Source organism: Pseudophryne corroboree, chromosome 4 (assembly GCF_028390025.1).
Source record: "Pseudophryne corroboree isolate aPseCor3 chromosome 4, aPseCor3.hap2, whole genome shotgun sequence".
Classification (NCBI taxonomy): domain Eukaryota; kingdom Metazoa; phylum Chordata; class Amphibia; order Anura; family Myobatrachidae; genus Pseudophryne; species Pseudophryne corroboree.
In genome coordinates this window covers 810,769,489-810,796,079 of record NC_086447.1, presented here as the reverse complement: position 1 = coordinate 810,796,079, position 26,591 = coordinate 810,769,489, and the positions used below count along the sequence as shown (strand labels likewise).

Below are 26,591 nucleotides of genomic sequence, written 5' to 3'. Positions count from 1 at the left end.
ATAAAAATGACAGATAAAATAAGATAGGTCTCACTGCATTATTGAGCTCATAGTCACCATACATATGATGTCATTCACTTGCCGCTTGGTCCAATGTCCCCCTGGGACCCGCACACTTGAATGTCCCTTATCCTGGGGTTGTGGCACAATCCCCGGGCCGAAGTGCTTGTAATAACAACGCTGGAGGAATAACTGTCCCAGTAGTGTGGCAATACAACAGGAAAGTCCTCACCAGTAGTGCGTAGTGGTAAAGTGTTCGGTCCTTGTTAGTGGATATGGGTGCAAATAGCGCTATTTGGCGGAGTCCTCAGAGGTCCAAGCGGTGGTAGGTATTCAGTGAAGGTGACACAGGCTCACACCTGATGCTTTTCACAGCTGGCTGCTGCTTTATCAAAGGTAAATTTGATAAAGCAGCAGCCAGCTGTGAAACGCGTCAGGTGTGAGCCTGTGTCACCTTCACTGAATACCTACCACCGCTTGGACCTCTGAGGACTCCGCCAAATAGCGCTATTTGCACCCATATCCACTAACAAGGACCGAACACTTTACCACTACGCACTACTGGTGAGGACTTTCCTGTTGTATTGCCACACTACTGGGACAGTTATTCCTCCAGCGTTGTTATTACAAGCACTTCGGCCCGGGGATTGTGCCACAACCCCAGGATAAGGGACATTCAAGTGTGCGGGTCCCAGGGGGACATTGGACCAAGCGGCAAGTGAATGACATCATATGTATGGTGACTATGAGCTCAATAATGCAGTGAGACCTATCTTATTTTATCTGTCATTTTTATTGTATTTTAAATATTAAATCACATTGTAATTTTTGACAATCCATCTCAGTCAGCGCTGTCTCTCTTTTTTCGGTTTTTCATGCTGACAGGGACCACCAGTTTATATAGCAGTACGGTACGGAAGGCCACTGCTCTACCTACCTCTGTGTCGTCAAGTATACTATCCATCTAGATTCTATACCTGTGGTGCATTTTAGTTTTGCAGTTTGCTGACAGTGACCACCAGTATATATAGCAGTACGGTACGGAAGGCCACTGCTCTACCTACCTCTGTGTCGTCAAGTATACTATCCATCTAGATTCTATACGTGTGGTGCATTTTAGTTTTGCAGTTTGCTCACAGTGACCACCAGTATATATAGCAGTACGGTACGGAAGGCCACTGCTCTACCTACCTCTGTGTCATCAAGTATACTATCCATCCATACCTGTGGTGCAATTAAGTTGTGCGCAGTATATATAGTAGTAGGCCATTGCTATTGATACTGGCATATAATTCCACACATTAAAAAATGGAGAACAAAAATGTGGAGGTTAAAATAGGGAAAGATCAAGATCCACTTCCACCTCGTGCTGAAGCTGCTGCCACTAGTCATGGCCGAGATGATGAAATGCCATCAACGTCGTCTGCCAAGGCCGATGCCCAATGTCATAGTAGAGAGCATGTAAAATCCAAAAAACAAAAGTTCAGTAAAATGACCCAAAAATCAAAATTGAAAGCGTCTGATGAGAAGCGTAAACTTGCCAATATGCCATTTACGACACGGAGTGGCAAGGAACGGCTGAGGCCCTGGCCTATGTTCATGGCTAGTGGTTCAGCTTCACATGAGGATGGAAGCACTCATCCTCTCGCTAGAAAAATGAAAAGACTTAAGCTGGCAAAAGCACAGCAAAGAACTGTGCGTTCTTCTAAATCACAAATCCCCAAGGAGAGTCCAATTGTGTCGGTTGCGATGCCTGACCTTCCCAACACTGGACGGGAAGAGCTTGCACCTTCCACCATTTGTACGCCCCCTTCAAGTGCTGGAAGGAGCACCCGCAGTCCAGTTCCTGATAGTCAAATTGAAGATGTCACTGTTGAAGTACACCAGGATGAGGATATGGGTGTTGCTGGCGCTGGGGAGGAAATTGACAAGGAGGATTCTGATGGTGAGGTGGTTTGTTTAAGTCAGGCACCCGGGGAGACACCTGTTGTCCGTGGGACGAATATGGCCATTGACATGCCTGGTCAAAATACAAAAAAAATCACGTCTTCGGTGTGGAATTATTTCAACACAAATGCGGACAACAGGTGTCAAGCCGTGTGTTGCCTTTGTCAAGCTGTAATAAGTAGGGGTAAGGACGTTAACCACCTAGGAACATCCTCCCTTATACGTCACCTGGTCCGCATTCATCAGAAGTCAGTGACAAGTTCAAAAACTTTGGATGACAGCGGAAGCAGTCCACTGACCACTAAATCCCTTTCTCTTGTAACCAAGCTCCTGCAAACCACACCACCAACTCCCTCAGTGTCAATTTCCACCTTACACAGGAAAGCCAATAGTCCTGCAGGCCATGTCACTGGCAAGTCTGACGAGTCCTCTACTGAATGGGATTCCTCCGATGCATCCTTGAGTGTAACGCCTACTGCTGCTGGCGCTGCTGTTGTTGCTGCTGGGAGTCGATCGGCATCCCAGAGGGGAAGTCGGAAGACCACTTGTACTACTTCCAGTAACCAATTGACTGTCCAACAGTCCTTTGCGAGGAAGATGAAATATCACAGCAGTCATCCTGCTGCAAAGCGGATAGCTCAGGTCTTGTCAGCCTGGGTGGTGAGAAACGTGGTTCCGGTATCCACCGTTAATTCACAGGCAACTAGAGACTTGTTTGAGGTACTGCGTCCCCGGTACCAAATACCATCTAGGTTCCATTTCTCTAGGCAGGCGATACCGAAAATGTACACAGACCTCAGAAAAAGACTCACCAGTGTCCTAAAAAATGCAGTGGACAAGTGGAGCAGGGCAGACTCAGGACTAGATGACTGTGACAGCCCACTGGTTAGATGTATTGCCTCCCGCAGCAAGAACAGCAGCGGCGGCACCAGTAGCAGCATCTCGCAAACGCCAAGTCGTTCCTAGGCAGGCTACGCTTTGTATCACCGCTTTCCATAAGAGGCACACAGCTGACAACCTCTTACGGAAACTGAGGAACATCATCGCAGAATGGCTTACCCCAATTGGACTCTCCTGGGGATTTGTGACATCAGACAACGCCAGCAATATTGTGCGTGCATTACATCTGGGCAAATTCCAGCACGTCCCATGTTTTGCACATACATTGAATTTGGTGGTGCAGAATTATTTAAAAAACGACAGGGGCGTGCAAGAGATGCTGTCGGTGGCCCGAAGAATTGTGGGCCACTTTCGGCATTCAGCCACCACGTGCCGAAGACTGGAGCACCAGCAAACACTCCTGAACCTGCCCTGCCATCATCTGAAGCAAGAGGTGGTAACGAGGTGGAATTCAACCCTCTATATGCTTCAGAGGATAGAGGAGCAGCAAAAGGCCATTCAAGCCTATACATCTGCCCACGATATAGGCAAAGGAGGGGGAATGCACCTGACTCAAGCGCAGTGGAGAATGATTTCAACGTTGTGCAAGGTTCTGCAACCCTTTGAACTTGCCACACGTGAAGTCAGTTCAGACACTGCCAGCCTGAGTCAGGTCATTCCCCTCATCAGGCTTTTGCCGAAGAAGCTGGAGACATTGAAGGAGGAGCTAAAACAGAGCGATTCCGCTAGGCATGTGGGACTTGTGGATGGAGCCCTTAATTTGCTTAACCAGGATTCACAGGTGGTCAATCTGTTGAAATCAGAGCACTACATTTTGGCCACCGTGCTCGATCCTAGATTTAAAACCTACGTTGTATCTCTCTTTCCGGCAGACACAAGTCTGCAGAGGTTCAAAGACCTGCTGGTGAGAAAATTGTCAAGTCAAGCGGAACGTGACCCGTCAACAGCTCCTCCTTCACATTCTCCCGCAACTGGGGGTGCGAGGAAAAGGCTAAGAATTCCGAGCCCACCCGCTGGCGGTGATGCAGGGCAGTCTGGAGCGAGTGCTGACATCTGGTCCAGACTGAAGGACCTGCCAACGATTACTGACATGTCGTCTACTGTCACTGCATATGATTCTGTCACCATTGAAAGAATGGTGGAGGATTATATGAGTGACCGCATCCAAGTAGGCACGTCAGACAGTCCGTACGTATACTGGCAGGAAAAAGAGGCAATTTGGAGGCCCTTGCACAAACTGGCTTTATTCTACCTAAGTTGCCCTCCCTCCAGTGTGTACTCCGAAAGAGTGTTTAGTGCAGCCGCTCACCTTGTCAGCAATCGGCGTACGAGGTTACTTCCAGAAAATGTGGAGAAGATGATGTTCATCAAAATGAATTATAATCAATTCCTCCGTGGAGACATTCACCAGCAATTGCCTCCAGAAAGTACACAGGGACCTGAGATGGTGGATTCCAGTGGGGACGAATTAATAATCTGTGAGGAGGGGGATGTACACAGTGAAAGGGGTGAGGAATCGGAGGATGATGATGAGGTGGACATCTTGCCTCTGTAGAGCCAGTTTGTGCAAGGAGAGATTGATTGCTTCTTTTTTGGTAAGGGCCCAAACCAACCAGTCATTTCAGTCACAGTCGTGTGGCAGACCCTGTCGCTGAAATGATGGGTTCGTTAAAGTGTGCATATCCTGTTTATACAACGTAAGGGTGGGTGGGAGGGCCCAAGGACAATTCCATCTTTCACCTCTTTTTTCTTTCATTTTTCTTTGCATCATGTGCTATTTGGGGACAATTTTTTTGAAGTGCCATCCTGCCTGACACTGCAGTGCCACTCCTAGATGGGCCAGGTGTTTGTGTCGGCCACTTGTGTCGCTTAGCTTAGTCACACAGCGACCTTGGTGCGCCTCTTTTTTTCTTTGCATCATGTGCTGTTTGGGGACAATTTTTTTGAAGTGCTATCCCGCCTGATACTGCAGTGCCACTCCTAGATGGGCCAGGTGTTTGTGTCGGCCACTTGTGTCGCTTAGCTTAGCCATCCAGCGACCTCGGTGCAAATTTTAGGACTAAAAATAATATTGTGAGGTGTGAGGTTTTCAGAATAGACTGAAAATGAGTGGAAATTATGGATATTGAGGTTAAAAATACTATGGGATCAAAATGACTCCCAAATTCTATGATTTAAGCTGTTTTTGAGGGTTTTTTGTAAAAAACACCCGAATCCAAAACACACCCGAATCCGACAAAATAATTTCAGGGAGGTTTTGCCAAAACGCGTCCGAATCCAAAACACGGCCGCGGAACCGAATCCAAAACCAAAACACAAAACCCGAAAAATGTCCGGTGCACATCACTAGAATTAATGTGAATGAGGTGTGCCATCATTTGAGTTGGGGGTATAATTGTGTGGCCATGCCACTTCCCCAGTTCAGAGCACGCAGTCTCTATTGAAAATATGAGTGGTGGGTGCGCCAATGCTTTTGCTGGCACAGGGCACAAAAATATCTAGTTACGGCTCTGCAGATGAGGATTGCTATGGGTGAGGGGTGATGGGAGTTGCTGGCTGCTGCTGTGATCTGTCCTGTTGGGTGTTGGGTGCTGTGCTGGGTGATGGGTGCTGTGCTGGGAGGGGTGCTGGGTAGGGGTGGAGCTAGCGGCGGTGCTAGGCGGCACCAGCCAAACTCTTGCCTAGGGCACCAAAATGGTTAGGGCTGTTTACATACATTATAACATGACTATTAGAGTAAGATAGACGCCAGAGCACCTGATGGATATAATTCTATTTTACAAACCACTAATCAAATAAAACCTGTTAAATGAATACAATAATAAAGCATTATTGTGTCCTTAATGACTGTGCATTTACACTGTGATACAATCAGAGAACTTGCACCAGTTTTCTTTGTATCATAAATGTATTAACAAGATAGTGTGACATGCTAGCAGCCCTTGACATGACAATCTGTGGGAAAGATAGACTGTTGAAACAAGCAAATAACTGGGAACTTGAGTACACAGATCTGCCTACATCAGTCAGGGAAACAGATGCAACAGTTCACATGGATTCTTCCTAAGGAACATTTTCACCTACTGTTGTATAAATTATGTTACTGGGTCATTCATTATCAAAGTCATGCAGCAGATATCAGGGATATCTTCTTACCTTTCAGTCCCAATCTGGCCAACTGTCCCTTACACAGGGGACCTAAAATCGTCCTGAAAATTCAAAGGTTGTTCCTGCACCCTTTCCTTTCTTCCTGTGAAGGCGGTATGGAGTTGCAAGGGGGATCACGTCAGAACCCTCCGCTGGAAGTCACGTATGCACAGTTTTGGGTTCATGCATGCGCAGTAACACTGCCAAGTCAGTCTCTGCAGTGCTAAGTTTCACCTCACACCGGAGCAGTGTTAACGTTTGTATCCACCACTGCTACTTGCAGCAAATTGGATACTTAATTTTTGGTTCCTCCTGGTCTCCAATAATTAACATAATGTAGGGCAGTACGGATGGTGTAATGATTAGCATTACTGCCTCGCAGCACTGAGGTCATGGATTCGATTCCCACAGTGTTCCTAACTGTGTGGAGTTTGTATATTCTCCCTGTACTTGTGTGGGTTTCTTCCCTCAATTCCAAAACATACTGGTAGGTAATTGGCTCACAACAAAATTAACCCTAGTGTGAATGTGTCTGCATGTACATGATGTGGTAGGGACTATAGAGTGTAAGCTCCACTGGGGCAGGGACTAATGTGAATGGTCAAATATTCTCTGTAAAGCGCTGCAGAGTATGTGTGCGCTATATAAAAAACTGGTAATAAATAAAAATAAATAATGACTAGTCCTCTACTGTAAGTATCAGTAGGATGTATTAAAAGGGTATCTGCTGCAGTGCAATTCCTTGGGTATCAGTTGCAAATGCAGGTTCTATAGAAGTCTATGGGGACTGCCAAAATACTGATTGTAACAAGTTTCCAAAAGCATTGTGGTTTTCAGAACTTGCCTCCCAGTAGCTAACACCATCTTTTGTGTTGCCAGCCAGTGTAGCCTACAGGCTGTGGGGGTCACTATATTTTTTGGAAATTCCTGCTCTGGAAATGACAACTCAGGCATGCAACTGAAGTATCTATTCCCACTAGGCCAGGCATGTCCAAACTGCGGCCCTCCAGCTGTTGTGAAACTTCATTTCCCAGCATGCCCTGACACAGTTTTGATGTCAGAGAATGCTAAAGCTGTGTCACGGCATGCTGGGATGTGTAGTTTCTCAACAGCTGGAGGGCCGCAGTTTGGACATGCCTGCACTAGGCAGTGTGAGTGTGTGGGAAATAGAGTGTGTGTGTTGGGGCAGGGGGTGGGTGGGGGTGTATGTGGGGGTAGGGGAAGGGGGGGGGGGGTTAATGCCAATGAGAGATCTATTGCCACTGGGCAGATAGGCAGCTAGAGATAAAACCACGATCAGTTCAGCAATAGTAATGTCCCCTGTCTGTTACTGTTGAGTAATTTGTAGCATACAAGATAATGATGATGCATTGATACCTATCTCACTGTATCAGTACTGCACAACGAAAATTCAGCTGTGTATAAAATAAAAAGAACACGAATTCTTTCATGACAGATAATCTGCAGTCACTGTATTTTAGATTTTCACAATGGGAATTTAGACTAAAGCTGGAATTCAGGGAACATATGCTTGCAAAAGTAAATGCACTTTGATCCAAAACAAGTGTCAGTGAGTGAGCTGGGAGCCAGACAGTGATCGGAGAGATGGAGGGGGGAAGCCTGGGCACAGCAGGCAGGCAGGGGCAGGAGGGAGGGAGATTTCGGCACTGTCGGGGTGGGCGGGAGAGAGGGAAGCTCTGTCTGTTGCATCAGCTGCAGCACTAGTTAGTGGTTGTGCAGAGCGTTCAGAGCACAAAGCCCGGAGACAGAGCAGCGCTCACCCACCCGTCTGTGCACACAGCTGGACCGGCTGCCGCGCACACATCATGGAGAAACCTTGCGAAACTAATGGGCACATTGACAAATACCCGGAGTACACCGCCTGCCAGGTGGAGGATGATGGCAAAGCTGCAAAGCAACGTGCAGGGCAGAGATGTGCCCGGTTCCTGAGAAAGAATGCCATAGTCATACTGACAGTGTCCGGGGTGCTGGTAGGGGTTGGCCTGGGCACAGCAGTCAGGAGCATGAACCTGACCAAGGCTCAGATGACCTATTTTGCCTTCCCTGGAGAGATGCTTCTGAGGATGCTGAAGATGATCATCCTTCCCTTGGTGGTGTGCAGTTTGATCTCAGGCGCTGCCAGCCTAGACACCAGGTCACTGGGCAAGCTGGGTGCTATAGCTGTAACCTACTTTTTGGTGACCACCCTCATGGCTTCAGGCTTAGCCATTGCCCTGGGCTTCATCATTAAACCAGGAGCTGGGGCAGGTGCCCTGAACTCCAATGCCCTAGGCATAGAAGACACCATCACATCCAACAAGGAGACAGTGGACTCTTTCCTGGACCTGGCCAGGTATTTGCTTTCTCTTTGATCCTACTAGGGCACACCGATGAACTCACTTACTGACTTTGATAAACTTTTCATTTCCCTATCTGGCCAGCATTCTGTGTGCAGCAATAAGGGTTAGACATACACAGGGGTACATTTGCTAAGATGGGAGTCCTATTTAAGATGGGATGTTGCCCATAGCAACCAATTAGATTCCATGTATCAACTTCTAGAAGGAGCTAGGTAAATTAGAAGTACAATGATTGGTTGCTATGAGAAACATCCCATCTTAAATAGAACTCCCATCTTAGTAAATTTACCCCACAGTGTCTTATTTAGTCTAATATAGACCATCTTAATCATTGTGCATGTTCTTTTATTGACATCGGTTTAGCTGGTGATCCCTTACTGGCATTTGACATTTAACTGCCAGGAATGTTATTGTTTCTATCTAAGTACTTAAAAAAATAATAATAATAATAATAATTATATATATATATATATATATTATTTTACCTTATACAGCAAAATACCATTGGATGCTAAGCTGCAGGCTGCTTCATTTAATACTGCTATATAAAGAACATTATCTTAGCTGGCATGTGTAAGTGGCTCTCATATGATGCAATGTGGGATTTGCATGCTATTGTGTTGGCACAGGCTGGGTTGCTACGAGTAACTGTCACATACAGTATATAGATTTTTATCTCCACCAATCGTATGTTATAAAGCTATTTGGTGTTTTTCTCTTATGGGCTATAGTTATTATATCCCAAATATATTACATTATCAAAATAGCTATAATTGCTAGGAAAGTGAGTTTCCCCTGGATGATGGCAATACTGGTCCAATTCTATTCAGAGAATACATTTTACTATTTTTTTTTTTACAAATAGTAAAAAAAAATGTGAAAATATTTTCAACTGAATTAAAAATATTTTTATATTGTAAAATTGTTACATCTTTATTTTTTTAAGTGTTGATTTAAAAAAAAAAAAGAATATTTTCCTAAATAACATTTTAAATAGATGGTTTGTTCAGATTACTTTTGTTGCGATTGGGTTCATCGATTCCTCTGTATTGTGTGCGCCAAAACGCCTGGTAAACCTCCAGCAATTTTGCTGCTTTCTCCAGCGATTAAGGCCCTCATTCCGAGTTGTTCGCTCGCTAGCTGCTTTTAGCAGCATTGCACACACTAAGCCGCCGCCTACTGGGAGTGAATCTTAGCATAGCAGAATTGCGAACGAAAGATTAGCAGAATTGCGAATAGAAATTTCTTAGCAGTTTCTGAGTAGCTCCAGACTTACTCTGCCACTGCGATCAGTTCAGTCAGTTTCGTTCCTGGTTTGACGTCACAAACCCACCCAGCGTTCGCCCAGACACTCCCCCGTTTCTCCAGCCACTCCCGCGTTTTTCCCAGAAACGGCAGCGTTTTTCCGCACACACCCATAAAACGGCCAGTTTCCGCCCAGAAACACCCACTTCCTGTCAATCACACTCCGATCACCAGAACGAAGAAATTTCTTCGTTAAGCCGTGAGTAAACTACCTAACTTTTTGGCAAATTTACTTGGCGCAGACGCACTGCGAACATTGCGCATGCGCAGTTTGCGACAAATCACTCCGTTGCGAAAACCACTAACGAGCGAACAACTCGGAATGAGGGCCTAAGTTCACATACTTAACAATGATGAAATCCTTCAAAGCTGGCCAGACCTGGGTATTGCTGCCATATGGTATGAGCACCAAGCCACGGCCTAAGTATACGGGAACCAACCATGGTCCAAGCAGTTGAGTCACTTCTGGGATCACTGCAGTTGTAAGGCTATCCAAGACCTGGCTGACCCAGTGCAACTACATTTACCAGCATTTCAAAAATCACGAGTTTCAGGCCATACATGCTTCAGTATCAATGGCACATGTGTCACCAGCATTAGACCCCACATACATAGGTTTATTTACATAATGGCATCTCTACTGAATGGACTATCATCAGATATTATGAACGATAAAGTATGTGTCTTGTGAACCTAGTTTCCAGAATGACAAACAGACACACAGAATGTTGAGTTCCACAAAAACATGGGGGAGATGTTTCAAACCTTGGAGAGAGATAAAGTACCAACCAATCAGCTAAATCACTCTAATCACTGTCATTTTTCAAATACAGTCTGTAAAATGTCACTTAGAAGCTGATTGGCAGTTACTGTGCCCTGATTTATCAAGCCTTGGAGAGTGATAAATAGCATAGTGATAAAGTACCAACCAATCAGCTACTGACTGTCATTTTTAAAACACAGCCTGTAACTTGGCAGTTAGGATCTGGTTGGTTGGTACATTATCACCGTGCAATTTATCACTCTCCAAGACTTGATAAATCTGGGCCTTTATCTCTTTCCAAGGTTTGATACATCTCCCCCATGGGGTTGTATACTAAAGTGTAACTGTACATTAATGAATTGCAAAAACTGGAATTTACAACTATTCAAGGTTGTGTAATATATTTTCAGATGAAAATGTCATGAGATTGAAAGAGTTATATTAATTATTGTATCAGACACTTTAATTGTGTGGCTGTTACAGTTTGACGCACTTTCACATAAGAACTAGCTGGAGTGGTCACTGTAATGAGGATGGAATTTTATTCATTGACAGAACTCAGCTTACAGCACTGTGCAATGATTGATGTGCCCTGTGATGTGGAACTAGGCTCTTGGACTGGAAGCAGGAATCCCAGCAAGAGTGTCACATTCAATAGCATTACATTATTCATCTGCTTCCCCCAGTTATGGCCATCTATCCCATGGAGTGGTTCTTGCATCAGTAATGCCCTTTCTCATTTCTCATCTGAGTGCAGATGGGTTCATAGATTTTAAGGATAACGAAAGCAGATATCATAAGGATATTTCATAGTTGACTAGTTTATAGCCATTCATCGTATTTCAAACAAAGCAACTAATATTATGTCAGAAAATATCCAGCTTTTGTCTATATACTGTGTTAATTGGATATTATATTTAACCATTTGCATGCTGGTTAGGCACATTACTGTATACTTGGGTACCATGCTTATTGTAATCCATTTTCCACGTGTGATGTCCTTGTGTAACCACTTTTCTGGCTACTAGTGCAGCAGCTCGGTATGTACATGAGTCGCTGGCACCATTTTGAAGTGATAAGGGTGCCTTATTTACCTTTTCATGGGTAATAGAGGAGAGGGCATAGCTGGCATAGTATAATTACCAGAGCATAATAACCATAGCCACTGCAAGACTAGGATGGACAGGAAGAGCCCATGTTCCTGGCATAGTATAATTACCAGAGCATAATAACCACAGCCACTGCTAGACTAGGATGGACAGAAAGAGCCCAAGTTCCTGGCGTAGTATAATTACCAGAGCATAATAACCACAGCCACTGCTGGACTACAGAAAGAGCCCATGTTCCTGGCGTAGTATAATTACTAGAGCATAATAACCACAGCCACTGCTGGAATAAGATGGACAGGAAGAGCCCATGTTCCTGGCATAGTATAATTACCAGAGCATAACAACCACAGCCATTGCTAGACTAGGATGGACAGAAAGAGCCCATGTTCCTGGCGTAGTATAATTACTAGAGCATAATAACCACAGCCACTGCTAGACTAGGATGGACAGAAAGAGCCCAAGTTCCTGGCGTAGTATAATTACCAGAGCATAATAACCACAGCCACTGCTGGACTACAGAAAGAGCCCATGTTCCTGGCGTAGTATAATTACTAGAGCATAATAACCACAGCCACTGCTGGACTACAGAAAGAGCCCATGTTCCTGGCGTAGTATAATTACTAGAGCATAATAACCACAGCCACTGCTGGACTACAGAAAGAGCCCATGTTCCTGGCGTAGTATAATTACTAGAGCATAATAACCACAGCCACTGCTGGACTAGGATGGACAGAAAGAGCCCATGTTCCTGGCGTAGTATAATTACCAGAACATAATAACCACAGCCACTGCTAGACTAGGATGGACAGGAAGAGCCCATGTTCCTGGCATAGTATAATTACCAGAGCATAATAACCACAGCCACTGCTAGACTAGGATGGACAGAAAGAGCCCAAGTTCCTGGCGTAGTATAATTACCAGAGCATAATAACCACAGCCACTGCTGGACTACAAAAAGAGCCCATGTTCCTGGCGTAGTATAATTACTAGAGCATAATAACCACAGCCACTGCTGGACTTGGATGGACAGGAAGAGCCCAAGTTCCTGGCGTAGTATAATTACCAGAGCATAATAACCACAGCCACTGCTAGACTACAGAAAGAGCCCATGTTCCTGGCGTAGTATAATTACCAGAGCATAATAACCACAGCCACTGCTGGACTAGGATGGACAGAAAGAGCCCATGTTCCTGGCGTAGTATAATTACCAGAACATAATAACCACAGCCACTGCTGGAATAAGATGGACAGGAAGAGCCCAAGTTCCTGGCGTAGTATAATTGCCAGAACATAATAACCACAGCCACTGCTGGACTAGGACGGACAGGATGAGCCCAAGTTCCTGGCGTAGTATAATTACCAGAGCATAATAACTACAGCCACTGCTGGAATAAGATGGACAGGAAGAGCCCAAGTTCCTGGCGTAGTATAATTACCAGAACATAATAACCACAGCCACTGCTGGACTAGGATGGACAGGAATTGCCCAAGTTCCACTGCTGAATATTTTGTTCAGATGATCAGTGCCTTGCATTTGAGTTGAAAGCTAATTAGACCGCATGAATTATTACAATGATTAATAACATGGGTCTATTTAATGAAGCACTTATATTGTCTTTACATAGTGGTCATTAGTTGTAGGAGTTTCATTTTTGATCATTGTAAACGTTCTATATGAACCTGCATGATTAGCTTGCTGCCATACAGCACTGAGGTCTTGGGTTCGATTCCTACCAAACCTTTGTATGTATGGATTTTGTATGTCCTCCCCATATTTGTCTGGGTTTCCACTAGGTGACTTGCTTTCTCCCACAATCCACAAATTTACTGGTAGGTTAATTCCCTTTTGACATAAAAAAAATAACCCTAGTGTTTACAGTGTGTGTGTGTGTGTGTGTGTGTGTGTGTGTGTGTGTGTGTGTGTGTGTGTGTGTGTGTGTGTGTGTGTGTGTGTGTGTGTGTGTGTGTTAAGGAATATAATAGGGGCAGTTGTATTAACCTGGATAAGGCATAAGGTAGTGATAAACCAGTGATTAATGCAAGGTAATACACGCACTAGCCAATCAGCTCCAATATGTAAATTCAGCTCCAATATGTAAATTAACAGGAGCTGATTGGCTGGTGCGTGTATCAACTTGCGTTTATCAATGGTTTATCACTTCCTTATGCCATCTCCAGGTTAATACATCTGCCCCATTGGGTGTTATGGGCACTCATAGTGGTTGTATACACGGAGGAAGAACCACTCACATGGCAGGCCAAACAGATAATCTGCATCAGCCTTGGCTTATGCAAGTTTTGATGGCGCAAGTTGTATACCTTACTTTCTCCTTCATCCACTAGGGAACACTGGAGAGCAGTTACAGTGGGGATATAGTAGGTAGTAACTGGGAGCTGGCACTTAAAATTTTATCAATGTGACTAGCTCCTCCCCTACTATTTCCCCCCTCCAAGCCAGTCTTTCTATTGTGCCCAAGGGAGCTGGTCACTCTTGGGTTTCTCCTGAAGATTTTTTCTTTTCTTTTTCTTTTCATGCAAGAACAGACTGGCAGCTTCTGCCTGTGCCAGTCTGCATCAATGGAGCTGCCGGCAGGGTTTCCATCGCAGCTGCTTGTGGCTTGGGCTGGATCCCCGGCTGTAGAGACGCTGGCTCTCTGGAGACTGACCGGACACCGCTGCTCGCGGCACGCGGCGGGGTCGCTCCTTCAGCCACACGGCCGGCAGCACGGCAGTGGTAAGTATAAGCCCCAGCCACGGTTAGCAGACAGCGGGGTCTTTCCACTGTGCTCACTCCGTTGGCTGCCGCAAGCGTCGCTATGTTTGAATTAGGCGCCATAGTGGGGGGCGGAGCTTACTCTCTGTTCTCAGTTCCCAGCAGTCCTGGCGTCTCAGCGCGTGCTGGCGGCCATTTTACACAGGCTGAGACGCTACAGTCTCTACAGCATCAACGGAGTTTACAGCACAACATCCCAGGCACTGTGAGCAGTTCTGTGGGGTGTTTGTTAGTCAGTTTAGGCATCGTGTGAGGCACCTGTAAATTACAATAAGAACGTGCCTCTCGCTGCACAGTAGAGTGCAGGGTGACTACTCTCCCTTACTATTTCCCCTTCTGTCTGTTATTTTTAACTTTTCTTGTTGCTAATACTGTGTGTGGGTGTGTGTTTGTGTGAACAGTGCTGACATGGCAGGAAGAGGGTCCAAAGCAGCACAGAAAGTTTTCACATGTCAGAAATGTGCTGCAAAATTCACACAAGGACAGTCAGAGAATTCCCTGTTATGTGAGAATTGTGGGTCTGAACCATCTGCTCAGCCCTCACCGCAGCTGCAGAACGCTCTTGTTTTGACTGCTCAGCTTACGGAGGTAATGTCGCTGTTGACCAAGGAACTGGAGGCTTCTCGTCAAGATAGAGAAGCTTCCATGTTCAAACAGCTTGTCCCGATTCCTGAGCCTGAACCAGCATGGGCTCGATCCCTGGAAAGATCAGTTGAAGGGCTCTCTAAGGCAATGATCCCTTCCCAAACCCCGTCCGTAATTTCACCTCCTCAGGTTTCAAAAAAGAGGTTGCTAGCCTCAATGTTACACGACTCTGACAATGATTTGCCTCTCTTGGAGGAGGCGGTAAATGTACAGGATTCTGATGACGATCAGGTTTATGAGGAGGCTTAGGGTATTGAAGCGCTTATTACAGCCATTCGTTTGGTGTTAAAGGTAGAAGAGACGGAACAGGAAACTTCACGTCCTTCAAGGTTCGGCACCAACCAAAAACTGGCAGCGACCTTTCCAGTTTCAGATGAACTGGTTGCGCTCCTGACGGCAGCCTGGAAACATCCGGATGCAAAATTTCAGGTATCGAAAAATAATTTGTCTTCCTATCCTTTTCCTGCAGATATCAGAAAGCGATATGAGACCCCTCCAATTGTAGACCCCTCTGTGTCTTGTCTGTCCAAAAAGACGATTCTGCCGGTTCCTGGAGCAACTTCGCTGAAGGAATCGTCAGATAGAAAGTTGGAGACTACCTTGAAGACGATTTACTCAGCGGCGGGGGTTTTACATCACCCTGCGCAGGTAGGTTGTTGGGTCAACAAGGCTATGGAAGCCTGGGCGGAACAATTGTCCTCAGGTTTGCGTGACGATTTGCCTCCAGATCAGCTGATACCTTTGGGAGAACACATTTGTGAATCAGCTTTATATCTTTGTGAGGCCTCCAAGGACGTCTGTATCCTCGGAGCCAGAATTTCCGCTTTGGCTATCTCGGCCCACAGAGCTCTCGGGCTACGGCAGTGGCAGGCGGATACTGAATCCAAGAGGGTGCAGAGGCGTTGCCCTTTATGGGAGAGGTCCTGTTTGGGAAGGATCTTGATGCCTGGATTTCTCAAGCCACTGGGGGTAAGTCAACTTATCTTCCCACTGCTGCTCCAGCTCCTCGACGGACCTATATGGGTCCTTCCTTTCGGTCCTTTCGTGCCCCTTCCAGGTTTCGAGGCCATGCCAGGGGAGGAGCTTCCGTCACCCGTGGCTCTCGAGGCAGAGGTTCAACAGCCTCAACCCAGCCAGATGGTAAGTCTTCCACTACACCCATCGCATGACGGGCTTCCCTCCCACCTGTGGGACCCCAGATTGGGAGCTCGTCTGTGGGATTTTAGGGAGGTCTGGGTACAATTCTGTCCAGATGCTTGGGTCAAGGATCTCATCACTTACGGTTACAAACTCGATTTTCAAATCCAACTGCCTCAACGTTTCTTCACCACGGGTTTGCCAGCTTCCGACGACAGGAGGGTCGTCTTGCAGGAGGCGGTTTATAAACTCCTGTCCGCAAGAGTGCTGGTAACTGTTCCCTCATATCATCGGAAACAGGGCTATTACTCAAGCCTCTTTCTCGTACCAAAGCCGGACAGCTCGGCCAGGCCAATTCTAAATTTAAAGAATCTCAAACTTTTTTGAGGATGTTCAGATTCAAAATGGAGTCCCTTCAGTCTGTTATTGCCGGTTTAGAACTTAACGAGTTCATGGCATCCTTGGACATCAAAGATGCCTACTTACATGTTTCCATTTGGCCTACACATCAGGCTTTTCTCCGGTTCGCGATACAGGATGCTCATTTCCAATTCCAGGCCCCTCCGTTCGGTCTCTCTTCTGCTCCCAGAGTGTTCACAAAGGTCATGGCAGTCATGATGGCCCTATTTCGAGTGCAGGGAGTGACAATTGTCCCCTATCTGGACGATCTGCTGCTGAAGGCCCACTCTGAAGACCAGTTGCTTCAAATATCCGGATAATCCAAGACCTTCTGATTCGGCATGGGTGGATCCTAAACTTCCCGAAGTCTGACTTATGCCCCTCGCAACGGTTACTGTTCTTGGGAATGATTCTCGAAATGGTCCGTCAGAAGGTTTTGCTTCCTCAGGACAAGATCCTCTCTCTTCAGACGTTGGTGAGGTTGGTGTATCTGTGTATTCGCCTTCTGGGGAAGATGGTAGCGGCGTACGAGGCCCTTCCATATGGACGGTTCCACTCAAGGCACTTCCAGCTGTGTCTCTTACATCAGTTGTCGGGGTCTCATCTATTTCTTCATCAGCGGATGATGCTGTCTCCAAAAGCACGGTTGTTTCTCCTCTGGTGGCTAAATTTGACTCATCTATTGGAAGGAAAATGGTTCGGAGTTTGGGATTGTACTCTCCTCACCACAGACGCAAGCCTGCAAGGGTGGGGGGCTGTGACCCTGGAACACCGGTTTCAGCTGCGCTGGTTATATCACGAATCCACTCTCCTGATAAACATACTCGAATTGCGGGCAGTGTACGACGCCCTCCTTCAGGCACATCACCTGCTTCGTGGTCGGGCAGTCAGAGTTCAGTCTGACAACGCCACGACGGTGGCATACATGGCAGCCGTGCGGCAATGAGAGAGGTCACCAACATCCTCCTCTGGACAGAGGAAAACGTTCTGGCCTTGTCAGCAATCTTCATTCCAGGGGTAGAAAATTGGGAAGCCGATTATCTCAGCCACCAGGACATGCACTCAGGAGAGTGGATACTCAATCCTCAGGTGTTTCGTCAGCTGGACCACCGGTGGGGAAGACCACAGATCGTCCTCATGGCGTCATGCCTGAACCATCAACTGCCTCTTTGCTACTCTCGGACGAGAGACCCGGCGGCAGCCGCCGTGGATACACTCACGGCTCCTTAGAACTTCCAGTTCGTTTATCTCTTTCCTCCTTTCCCGTTACTATCTCGGGTTCTGCAACGTATAAAGAGAGAAAATGCGCTGGTCCTCCTGGTGGCTCCAGATTGGCCGCGCAGGACTTGGTACTCCTGTTGTCAGTAGCGGAGCCTTGGCCCCTGCCACTAAGGGACAATCTACTACAACAGGGTCCTTTTCTTTATCCAGACTTACCCAGGCTACGTTTGACGGCGTGGGTCTTGAGAAGGAAGGGGATTCATTGTACGGTTATACCTACTATGCTCCGAGCTCGGAATTCAGTCACATCGTCTCACTATTACCACATTTGGAAAGCTTATGTGGCCTGGTGTGAACAACGAGAGTTTTCCCCTTCGGTTTTTCACTTAGCCCGCCTTCTTCGTTTTGTACAGGCAGGTTTCTCAGCGGGGCTGAGACTGGGTTCGCTAAAGGGCTGCCCGCGGTGTTTCCATGACTACTTTATGTCGCGCTGCCACTTTGTCTAGCCGACATACGTTTATCAAGTTTTACAGATTTGATACTTTTGCGGCCTCTGCATCGCAGTTTGGCCGGGCGGTTTTGCAGGACTCTCAGCTCTCTCCCACCCGTCATGGGAGCTCTGGTACGTCCCCACTGTAACTGCTCTCCAGTGTCCCCTAGTGGATAAAGGAGAAATGAGGATTTTGGTACTTACCGATAAATCCCTTTCTCCGATTCCACAGGGGACACTGGACACCCACCCAGAGCTGTTTTCCTCCTACTTCATTTCTCTGTTTGCTTGTTACTGAGTGACTGATAGTTTTGTTCCTATTCACCTTCACAACAGTTGTTTGTCCCAAGTTTCCTTGGTGTTATCCTGTTTTCGGTGACTTATTTAACCTCCTCTACTTTTAAGTTGGTTTCTTCCAGCTCTCCTCGGGCACAGTTTTAGTAGACTGGCTTGGAGGGGGGACATAGTAGGGGAGGAGCTAGTCACATTGATAAAATTTAAAGTGCCAGCATCCAGTTACTGCCTACTATATCCCCACTGTAACTGCTCTCCAGTGTCCCCTGTCGAATCCGAGAAAGGAATTTATCGGTAAGTACAAAAATCCTGTTTTCCTCATTAAAGATATCATTTTTAGTAAGTAACATGGTCTTTATTTGTGGGAAACAGCTTCTGTAAATAGCTGTAACTGGTAGCGGATTGGCCATATACAGCACCTAGAAGATTTATAATATCTCGCAGCTTTCCTGACACCTCCCATGGACCCTGCAGTCAGTGACAATTGAGCCCCTCTCTTATAATACTTGAACTACACTCTAAAAATACCTTTAGTTCAGGACCTTAATGATGACACGAAAATGTCACAGATGGAATAAACTAAAGAGCCCTACACACTGGTCGATACCAGTGAAAGATATGAACGATCTCGTTCATTAATGAACGAGATACGTTCATATCTTTCTGTGTGTAGGCACCAGCGATGAACGATGCGTGTCCCCACGCTCATTCATCGCTGGTGCTGGCTCGTTTAAATATGCAGGCCAATATGGACAATATCGTCCATATTAGCATGCATTGCTATCGAGCCGGGTGACGGTGGGAGTGAAGAAACTTCACTCCCCCCGTCACCTCCCCCTGCCGCCGGGTTGCCTGTCTGCCGTATAGGCGGTCGGGCAGCTCGGCGGCGGTGGGTCGCCAAGTCTGTAGGGCCCTTAAGAAGCAAGCAATCTTAATGTACACATATTGATGTCAATGTGACCATAGTCAGAGGCACAACTATATTTTCTTTGTATTGGAGATGTAATTATTGACCACTCACTTACATCTTATTCAGTTTCTGTGCTACTGTATTAGCATTTTAATAAATGGACAAACTGAGTAGAGACCCGGTAGAATGTCACGTTCCAACTTTGTTCTACTATGTTCCTAAAAAAGCTCCTTTTATCACAAAATAACGTTCCAAATAATCATCACATCATTGACCATATTTTATATTATTTAGTGCTTAATATATGTAAATGAAATTTGTGACACCAACCAGTGCAAAAGCAGGGTGATATTGTGCCCTGTGCTGGCCCTGCCCCCAAACACGTGACACCTAGGGGTTGGCACCACTGACACTAGCAATACAATGTTGCTTTAGGATGCTCCAGGCGGCTGTACAGGTTATAGGGTCCATTCCAGGCAACCTGCAAGCTAAATGCAGGTGCTGTGGGGCAGCAGCTGGGCCACCCCCAAGGCATAAGGTAAGCTGTAGTATGCCTTGAAGTTCTAGATCATACTTACCTACTTTGTAAGACTCCACGGGAGAAGCCCAGGCAACTTTGGGGATGGGGCGGGCTAACACGTCATTAGACCCCACCCCCATCGTGGCCAAATGCTTCAATTTGTGGGTCAGTGAGGAAGGGGCGGTAAGCACCGCCCCCTCAAAATGTGTTTTCTCCACATCCTAGCTGCTTCCCTATGCGGACAGGATGCGGGAGATCCGGCCACTCTTCTGGGAATGCAGGGGACTACCCGATTAATTGTTGAGTCTTTGGCAACTTCCAGGTAAGTAGGTAAGTATGTTGTAGATAAAACGAAACCTGAAAACGAATTAAACATTTTTAACTTTTTTCATACAGATGTGTCCTCATACATCTTGCATCAGTACGCTACGCAGTTTGAGTAAGCTGACAGGTCCCATGCAACTTCCGTTAGTCTTTTTTTTGCCGAATAGGACCACAAGCATAGGACTGCTGATTAAAATATGTGGCATGCCTTTATTCACTGTGCGTATCTGCATATGAAAAACTACATTACAGTGTTTTCTAGGAAAATAGCCACTGACACTGTAACGTAGCATTTTGTATGCAGATGCAGCCGTGGTCATGCACATAATACAGACATGCCACATATAATTTTAATCAGCATAAGCTGCTTGTGTGTCCTATTCTCATCATTTTGCGCATAAGACACATTTTAATGGACGTATAGACGTTCAGTGCTACCGAGTAACGCCACGGCATGGCATGACTTGAAGGGCTGTTTAACGTGCAGGGAGGCTAGATGTAAGTGGACACATTTGTACTTGATAACTTTTGCTATTTACAGTAAACACCTCTTTACAACCTTAAACACTAAAGAGCATGAATAAACCAAAATTAGCTTTTAAAGGGGTAGAAAACGTCACAAAGGAGGGACTTGGCACTTCTGGGACAAGCTGGCTGACACGAGTGTGCCAGAATTGCATTTCATATTTAGGACAACCTCATTGGAAATCTATGACTCGCTGATGGCAAGTCCTCCGGCTACAACTGATACAACCTGTCTTTATATTATGACGATTAAAGTATAAGTAGAATAAAGCAATGGCTTGTGCGGTTTTATTAGTAGAAAATGTGATTAAAGTGTACTACGATGAAAACTACTTCACAGGACCACAAATAGTTCCAAGTTATAATTCGGCAAGAGCCAGGCAATTTATAAAGGGCCTTTCAAAGAATGGGATAGGTGCCAGATTTTCCCAGGCTTCATCTCTTTGTTCACTAGAAAGCAAACTGCTACTGTAGAGACTTCCAAATTCCTGCTGGGGAACGTTGAGAGTTTTACTTAACCAAGGCAAAACTAAATTTACATGCGTATGAATGTATGACAAATGAAGAACAATAAAACATTTATTTTTTTCATATGGTCAAACAAAATAATTATTTTATTTTTGCCAGTGAATTCCCCCAGCATCTCTCTAGCTTACTGGTTTCTTTATTCTCTTCTGCAGGATATAAAACCAGCAATTGTGCTAGCTACAATCAGCAAGTAGTAAGAGGTTGAGGTACATAGAGACCCAAAACTTGAATAAGTTCAATACCCTATTGTTGTAAGGGATTTTTTCTCTTACCAGTGGGAACCTGATTCCCTTTTAAGACAAAACTAAGAACAATGGAACTAAGCCAGGGCTAAACAAAATAACACCCCTATTTTCTATCTGAAAAGTGAGTTATTTATTTGGGAAATCACCAAATAATAACTCGAAGGAGTTAAATTACAGTATGCGCAGAAAATGTAAGAGGGTGACGGCGGTGCGTGTAGTGCCTGCTGCCGTGCAGGTGTAGGTTCACCACTTACCAGGCGCCGCACTCTCTCACCTTCAGGTACCGGAACCTTCAACGGACCTGGAATTCTTCAGTCGGACCCGGACACGATGACCTAGGAGGAAGGAGATTGCTGAGTGCCGTCCTCCTGACTGTGGACCGAAACGCCCTCCGGAACCGAGAAAAATAATGCTTTCGGGCTAGGTACCCGAATTTCACTTATTGGCACTCTCGCACCCGGTGGAAATTCTACCTTGCACCGGCGTGAAAGGCTCACCGTTCGCCCTGAAGGAAGGGAGACAGATAGGGACAAACACAGAAGGAACACACAGACAGATGTTACTCACCGTCCTACGTCTTATACTCCGATCTTCTCCACTTACAGGTCCCTGTAAGGAGGCAAAGAGAGAAACAGCCGTGCAGGGCCTAACTCTAGCTTAGTGTGCATCTGCTACACTAGCTACATAAACAAAGCCCTCAAACTGGCTCAAGTGTGGGTGGTGCAACACAAACTATGCACAAACTCTAAAACAACACTTTGCCCTGCACGGTAACAATACACATATCAGAGTACAACATCAAATGGTGCTGTTCCTTTAAATCCATACCTACCGCTGGAAGGGGGGTGGGCGCCGCACAGCCTGCCCACCTCCTGTACACTTCCTTCTATGGGGCTCAGGTCGAGCGGACCTGCCTACCTTAACACCTAACTTGTCGCCCGTTGGGTGACCTGGGCCTAGTGCCCAGGGTCACCTTATATGTACCTACTCTGCCCAAAATGCACTAGGGCCTAATGCCCTCTAATGCCCCCACAGGCCTAGTGCCCGATGTGCCCCTCGGGCCTAATGCCCGCCTACGGCGCCGTCGGGGTGGCTTGGCCCTAATGCCCAAACCACCAAATCAAATGGTGGGCCCAACCTCCTATCTGCGCCCCAGGCCTAGTGCCTGAATTGTGCCCCCGGGCCTAATACCCGTCCCTGATGGTCTAGGGAGGAAAGGAGGAAGGGGGGTGGAAATAGCCTCACTGAGGCCTCACCTGATCCGGGGGTCTCCGGCGCCCTCTTCTGCCACTGACCCGTCCTGGCCAGCGGCGCCGCCTCCGCTCTTCCGCGTCCAGCCGCCGCTGGACATCTTCCTTCAGAAGCCAGATGTCTTCTGGCCTCTTCAACGGCCACCATAGCTCTTCACCGCTCTTCGGCGCGGCCTCCCGTCCTCTTCTCCTGGCGGCGTCTTCTCCCGTCCGTCTTCTTCCGCGCTCTTCCGCACGCCCTCGGTCTTCGGCTCCCGCCCGGCGTCTGATGTCAGACGCTGGGGGCGGGGCCTATGATGCGGCAAGCGCCGATTGGCTCGCCGCACCTGCCTCCGATTGGCCGGCGCCCCGCGAGCCGTGATTGGCTCGCGGACGGCGCCGGATTTCAAATCCTGCGGGCGGCGCTTTTCAGTGGCGGCCAGATTGGCGCCAAGTTTAAAACGCCGCCGCGCCGCCCGACTCCGCTGACAGTCTGGTGCAGGAAAATATCTGATCCCTACACCGGACACCCGCCGCTGCGCTGTCCACACCAAGGAACTGCAGGGGACGCAGATTGTTGTGGTGATGTGCCCTGGGACATCTCTACATTCCCCCCCCCCCTTTTTCCTTTGTAGTCCCTACAAAGGTCTCCACGACGTCCATTGTCCGCGGGTCAGGAAATTCCGAGGTCCCTCCGGCGAGGTTGTATTCGAGGGCCCAGCCCGGACAGACTGTGACCCCACATCCTTCCTCCTCCAGCTCCGGGTTCCTCTTCTTACCTCCTGACCTCCATTGGCGGATCCTCTGGGGAGTGGCATCTCCTCATGGTCGCTTGACGTTGGCCACCAAGGGGAATCTTCCTCCACGGGGACAACAGTCACCCACTCTTGACCTCCCATATCGTCTGGGGCATCGTCCCTGTCTTCAGGGTGTGGTACCGACCACCACCCAACAGCGGAATCCTCCGGGGTATCCATTTCCTCCCGGGCAACAACCACCATCTGTCGCATCTCCTCGTGGGGCATCTCCAAAGGTCCCATGTCTTCCTCTGGAACGGGTCCTCCCACGGAATCATGATCCTCTCCCCGTACGTCCGTCCAACTCGGCACTACCGGCAGGTATTCTTGCTCCAGGACTTTCTCCTCCTCTTCACGGAGGGCAATCAACTGGGAGCACAACTCCACCCGATCCTGCCAGTCACACTCGTCGGCACTTACGATGCCCGAGTCATCCTCCATCTGCTCTTGGAGGGATTCGTCGGCGGACATCTCACTGTAGTCCGAGTCTCACTCCACCGATACCTGGACTAGGGGATTACTTTCCTCCTCAGCGTACTTAGTCCCTTCCGCTGGCATCTCTAATTCCTCAGCGTACTTCTCTTCCTCTGGCATCTCTAATTCCTCAGCGTACTCCTTCGCTTCCGCTGGCATCTCTTGGTACCCAGGACACACCTGTTCCGCACGTCCTGGTCGTGGACGGTTCCAACGCGGGGAGATTCCGGACATCCTCGTCACTGGGTCTTCACGCCTTTCTTCACAGCGTGGTTTCTTCTCCTCCCAGTCGTCCACCTCCGCCTGATGCGGGAAAGGATCCTTCGTTACTGGGGTAGCTTTCTTGGGACAGAGTAGGTCCGCGGCATCTTCCCAGGGGCACTCACTGGCCGCATGTCCTGGACGCCGACACTTCCAACAAGGGAGGTTTGCTGCCACCTTCTCCAAAACGGGTAACTTGGCCACCTCCTTCACTGAGGGATCTTCGCCAGTTGGTTCCGGCTCAGAGGAAATGGGCACCTGCGAACTAACTTCAAGCAGGCCTTTCCGTTCCATTTCTCTGGTTTCCTCCTCCCATCTCTGGGCACGACCATCCGCAATCATCCAGTCTTCATTCCATGGACAATCGGGAAATGCATGTCCCCTCGCCTCGCAGAGCGCACACACGGGCTCTGCAGCCACCCGGTCCCAAAGTTGCTGACGAGACTCCGTACAGCTGCTTCACCGTGGCCTCGTAGTCTGTCCTGTCTTCAGTCCATGGACACTCCAGGAGCCGATGTCGGGGATCTCCACAGCTTTCACACCAGGAATCAACCTCGTCTTGGCTCAACTCTTCATCCCAGGGACAACTGTTATGCTCATGCCCGTAGTTTCCGAAGAGCAAACACCAGGACTCTTTCTTCGCTTGGCCCTTCTGACGTCTTCGGTTCGCTTCCTGGACCACCTTCTTTGGGGATGTCTCTCGCCAAGTACATTCGTCGGCAAAGTGTCCCGTTTGCCGACATTTCTTGCAGGGCGTCACGGCGGCTTTCTTGCGCCCCTTCTCCCGGCGCTCTTCCTTTCCACACTGGACCGACCGCTGCACCATCTTCAAGAGGTCTGCCCCAGACACCGTCACCCAGTCGCTCTGGTCTGCACACATACGGGGGTGGGTCTGTTCCGGAGCCGTCCGCACGGAGGTCTTCTTGGGGACGTTCCACATCGTGCCCGCGGTCCTTGATCCTGCCGACTACGCCAAAAGGTAAGAGGGTGACGGCGGTGCGTGTAGTGCCTGCTGCCGTGCAGGTGTAGGTTTACCACTTACCAGGCGCCGCACTCTCTCACCTTCAGGTACCGGTACCTTCAACGGACCTGGAATTCTTCAGTCGGACCCGGACACGATGACCTAGGAGGAAGGAGATTGCTGAGTGCCGTCCTCCTGACTGTGGACCGAAACGCCCTCCGGAACCGAGAAAAATAACGCTTTCGGGCTAGGTGAGGGTCATCCCAGGCGTACGCCTCAGAGCCCGAATTTCACTTATTGGCACTCTCGCACCCGGTGGAAATTCTACCTTGCACCGGCGTGCAAGGCTCATCGTTCGCCCTGAAGGAAGGGAGACAGATAGGGACAAACACAGAAGGAACACACAGACAGATGTTACTCACCGTCATACGTCTTATACTCCGATCTTCTCCACTTACAGGTCCCTGTAAGGAGGCAAAGAGAGAAACAGCCGTGCAGGGCCTAACTCTAACCTAGTGTGCATCCGCTACACTAGCTACATAAACAAAGCCCTCAAACTGGCTCAAGTGTGGGTGGTGCAACACAAACTATGCACAAACTCTAAAACAACACTTTGCCCTGCACGGTAACAACACACATATCAGAGTACAACATCAAATGGTGCTGTTCCTTTAAATCCCTACCTACCGCTGGAAGGGGGGTGGGCGCCACACAGCCTGCCCACCTCCTGTACACTTCCTTCTATGGGGCTCAGGTCGAGCGGACCTGCCTACCTCATCACCTCAGGGTGGCCTGGGCCTAGTGCCCAGTGCCACCTTTATTCACCTTGGGGGGGGGGGGCACTTATTCACTGGGCCTAGCGCCCCTGACTGCACATAGGCCGGAGGCCTGACTTCACCCACGGGCATAGCGCCCGCCTAACTTGTCGCCCGTTGGGTGACCTGGGCCTAGTGCCCAGGGTCACCTTATATGTACCTACTCTGCCCAAAATGCACTAGGGCCTAATGCCCTCTAATGCCCCCACAGGCCTAGTGCCCGATGTGCCCCTCGGGCCTAATGCCCGCCTACGGCGCCGTCGAGGTGGCTTGGGCCTAATGCCCAAACCACCAAATCAAATGGTGGGCCCAACCTCCTATCTGCGCCCCAGGCCTAGTGCCTGAATTGTGCCCCCGGGCCTAATGCCCGTCCCTGATGGTCTAGGGAGGAAAGGAGAGGGGGGTGGAAATAGCCTCACTGAGGCCTCACCTGATCCGGGGGTCTCCGGCGCCCTCTTCTGCCGCTGACCCGTCCTGGCCAGCGGCGCCGCCTCCGCTCTTCCGCGTCCAGC

General features: G+C 48.1%; 1 protein-coding gene across 2 annotated transcripts in view; it reads left to right on the top strand.

Moving 5' to 3' along the window:
* Positions 1-7,713: 7,713 nt before the first annotated feature.
* SLC1A4 (solute carrier family 1 member 4) overlaps positions 7,714-26,591 on the top strand; it is a 125,364-nt gene continuing 106,486 nt past the window's right edge. For both annotated transcript variants that reach the window (XM_063918428.1, XM_063918427.1), the window contains exon 1: positions 7,714-8,347. In XM_063918428.1, the coding sequence (XP_063774498.1) occupies positions 7,821-8,347 (527 nt within the window). In that variant the 5' untranslated portion in view covers positions 7,714-7,820. The remainder of the gene's footprint in view (positions 8,348-26,591) is intronic.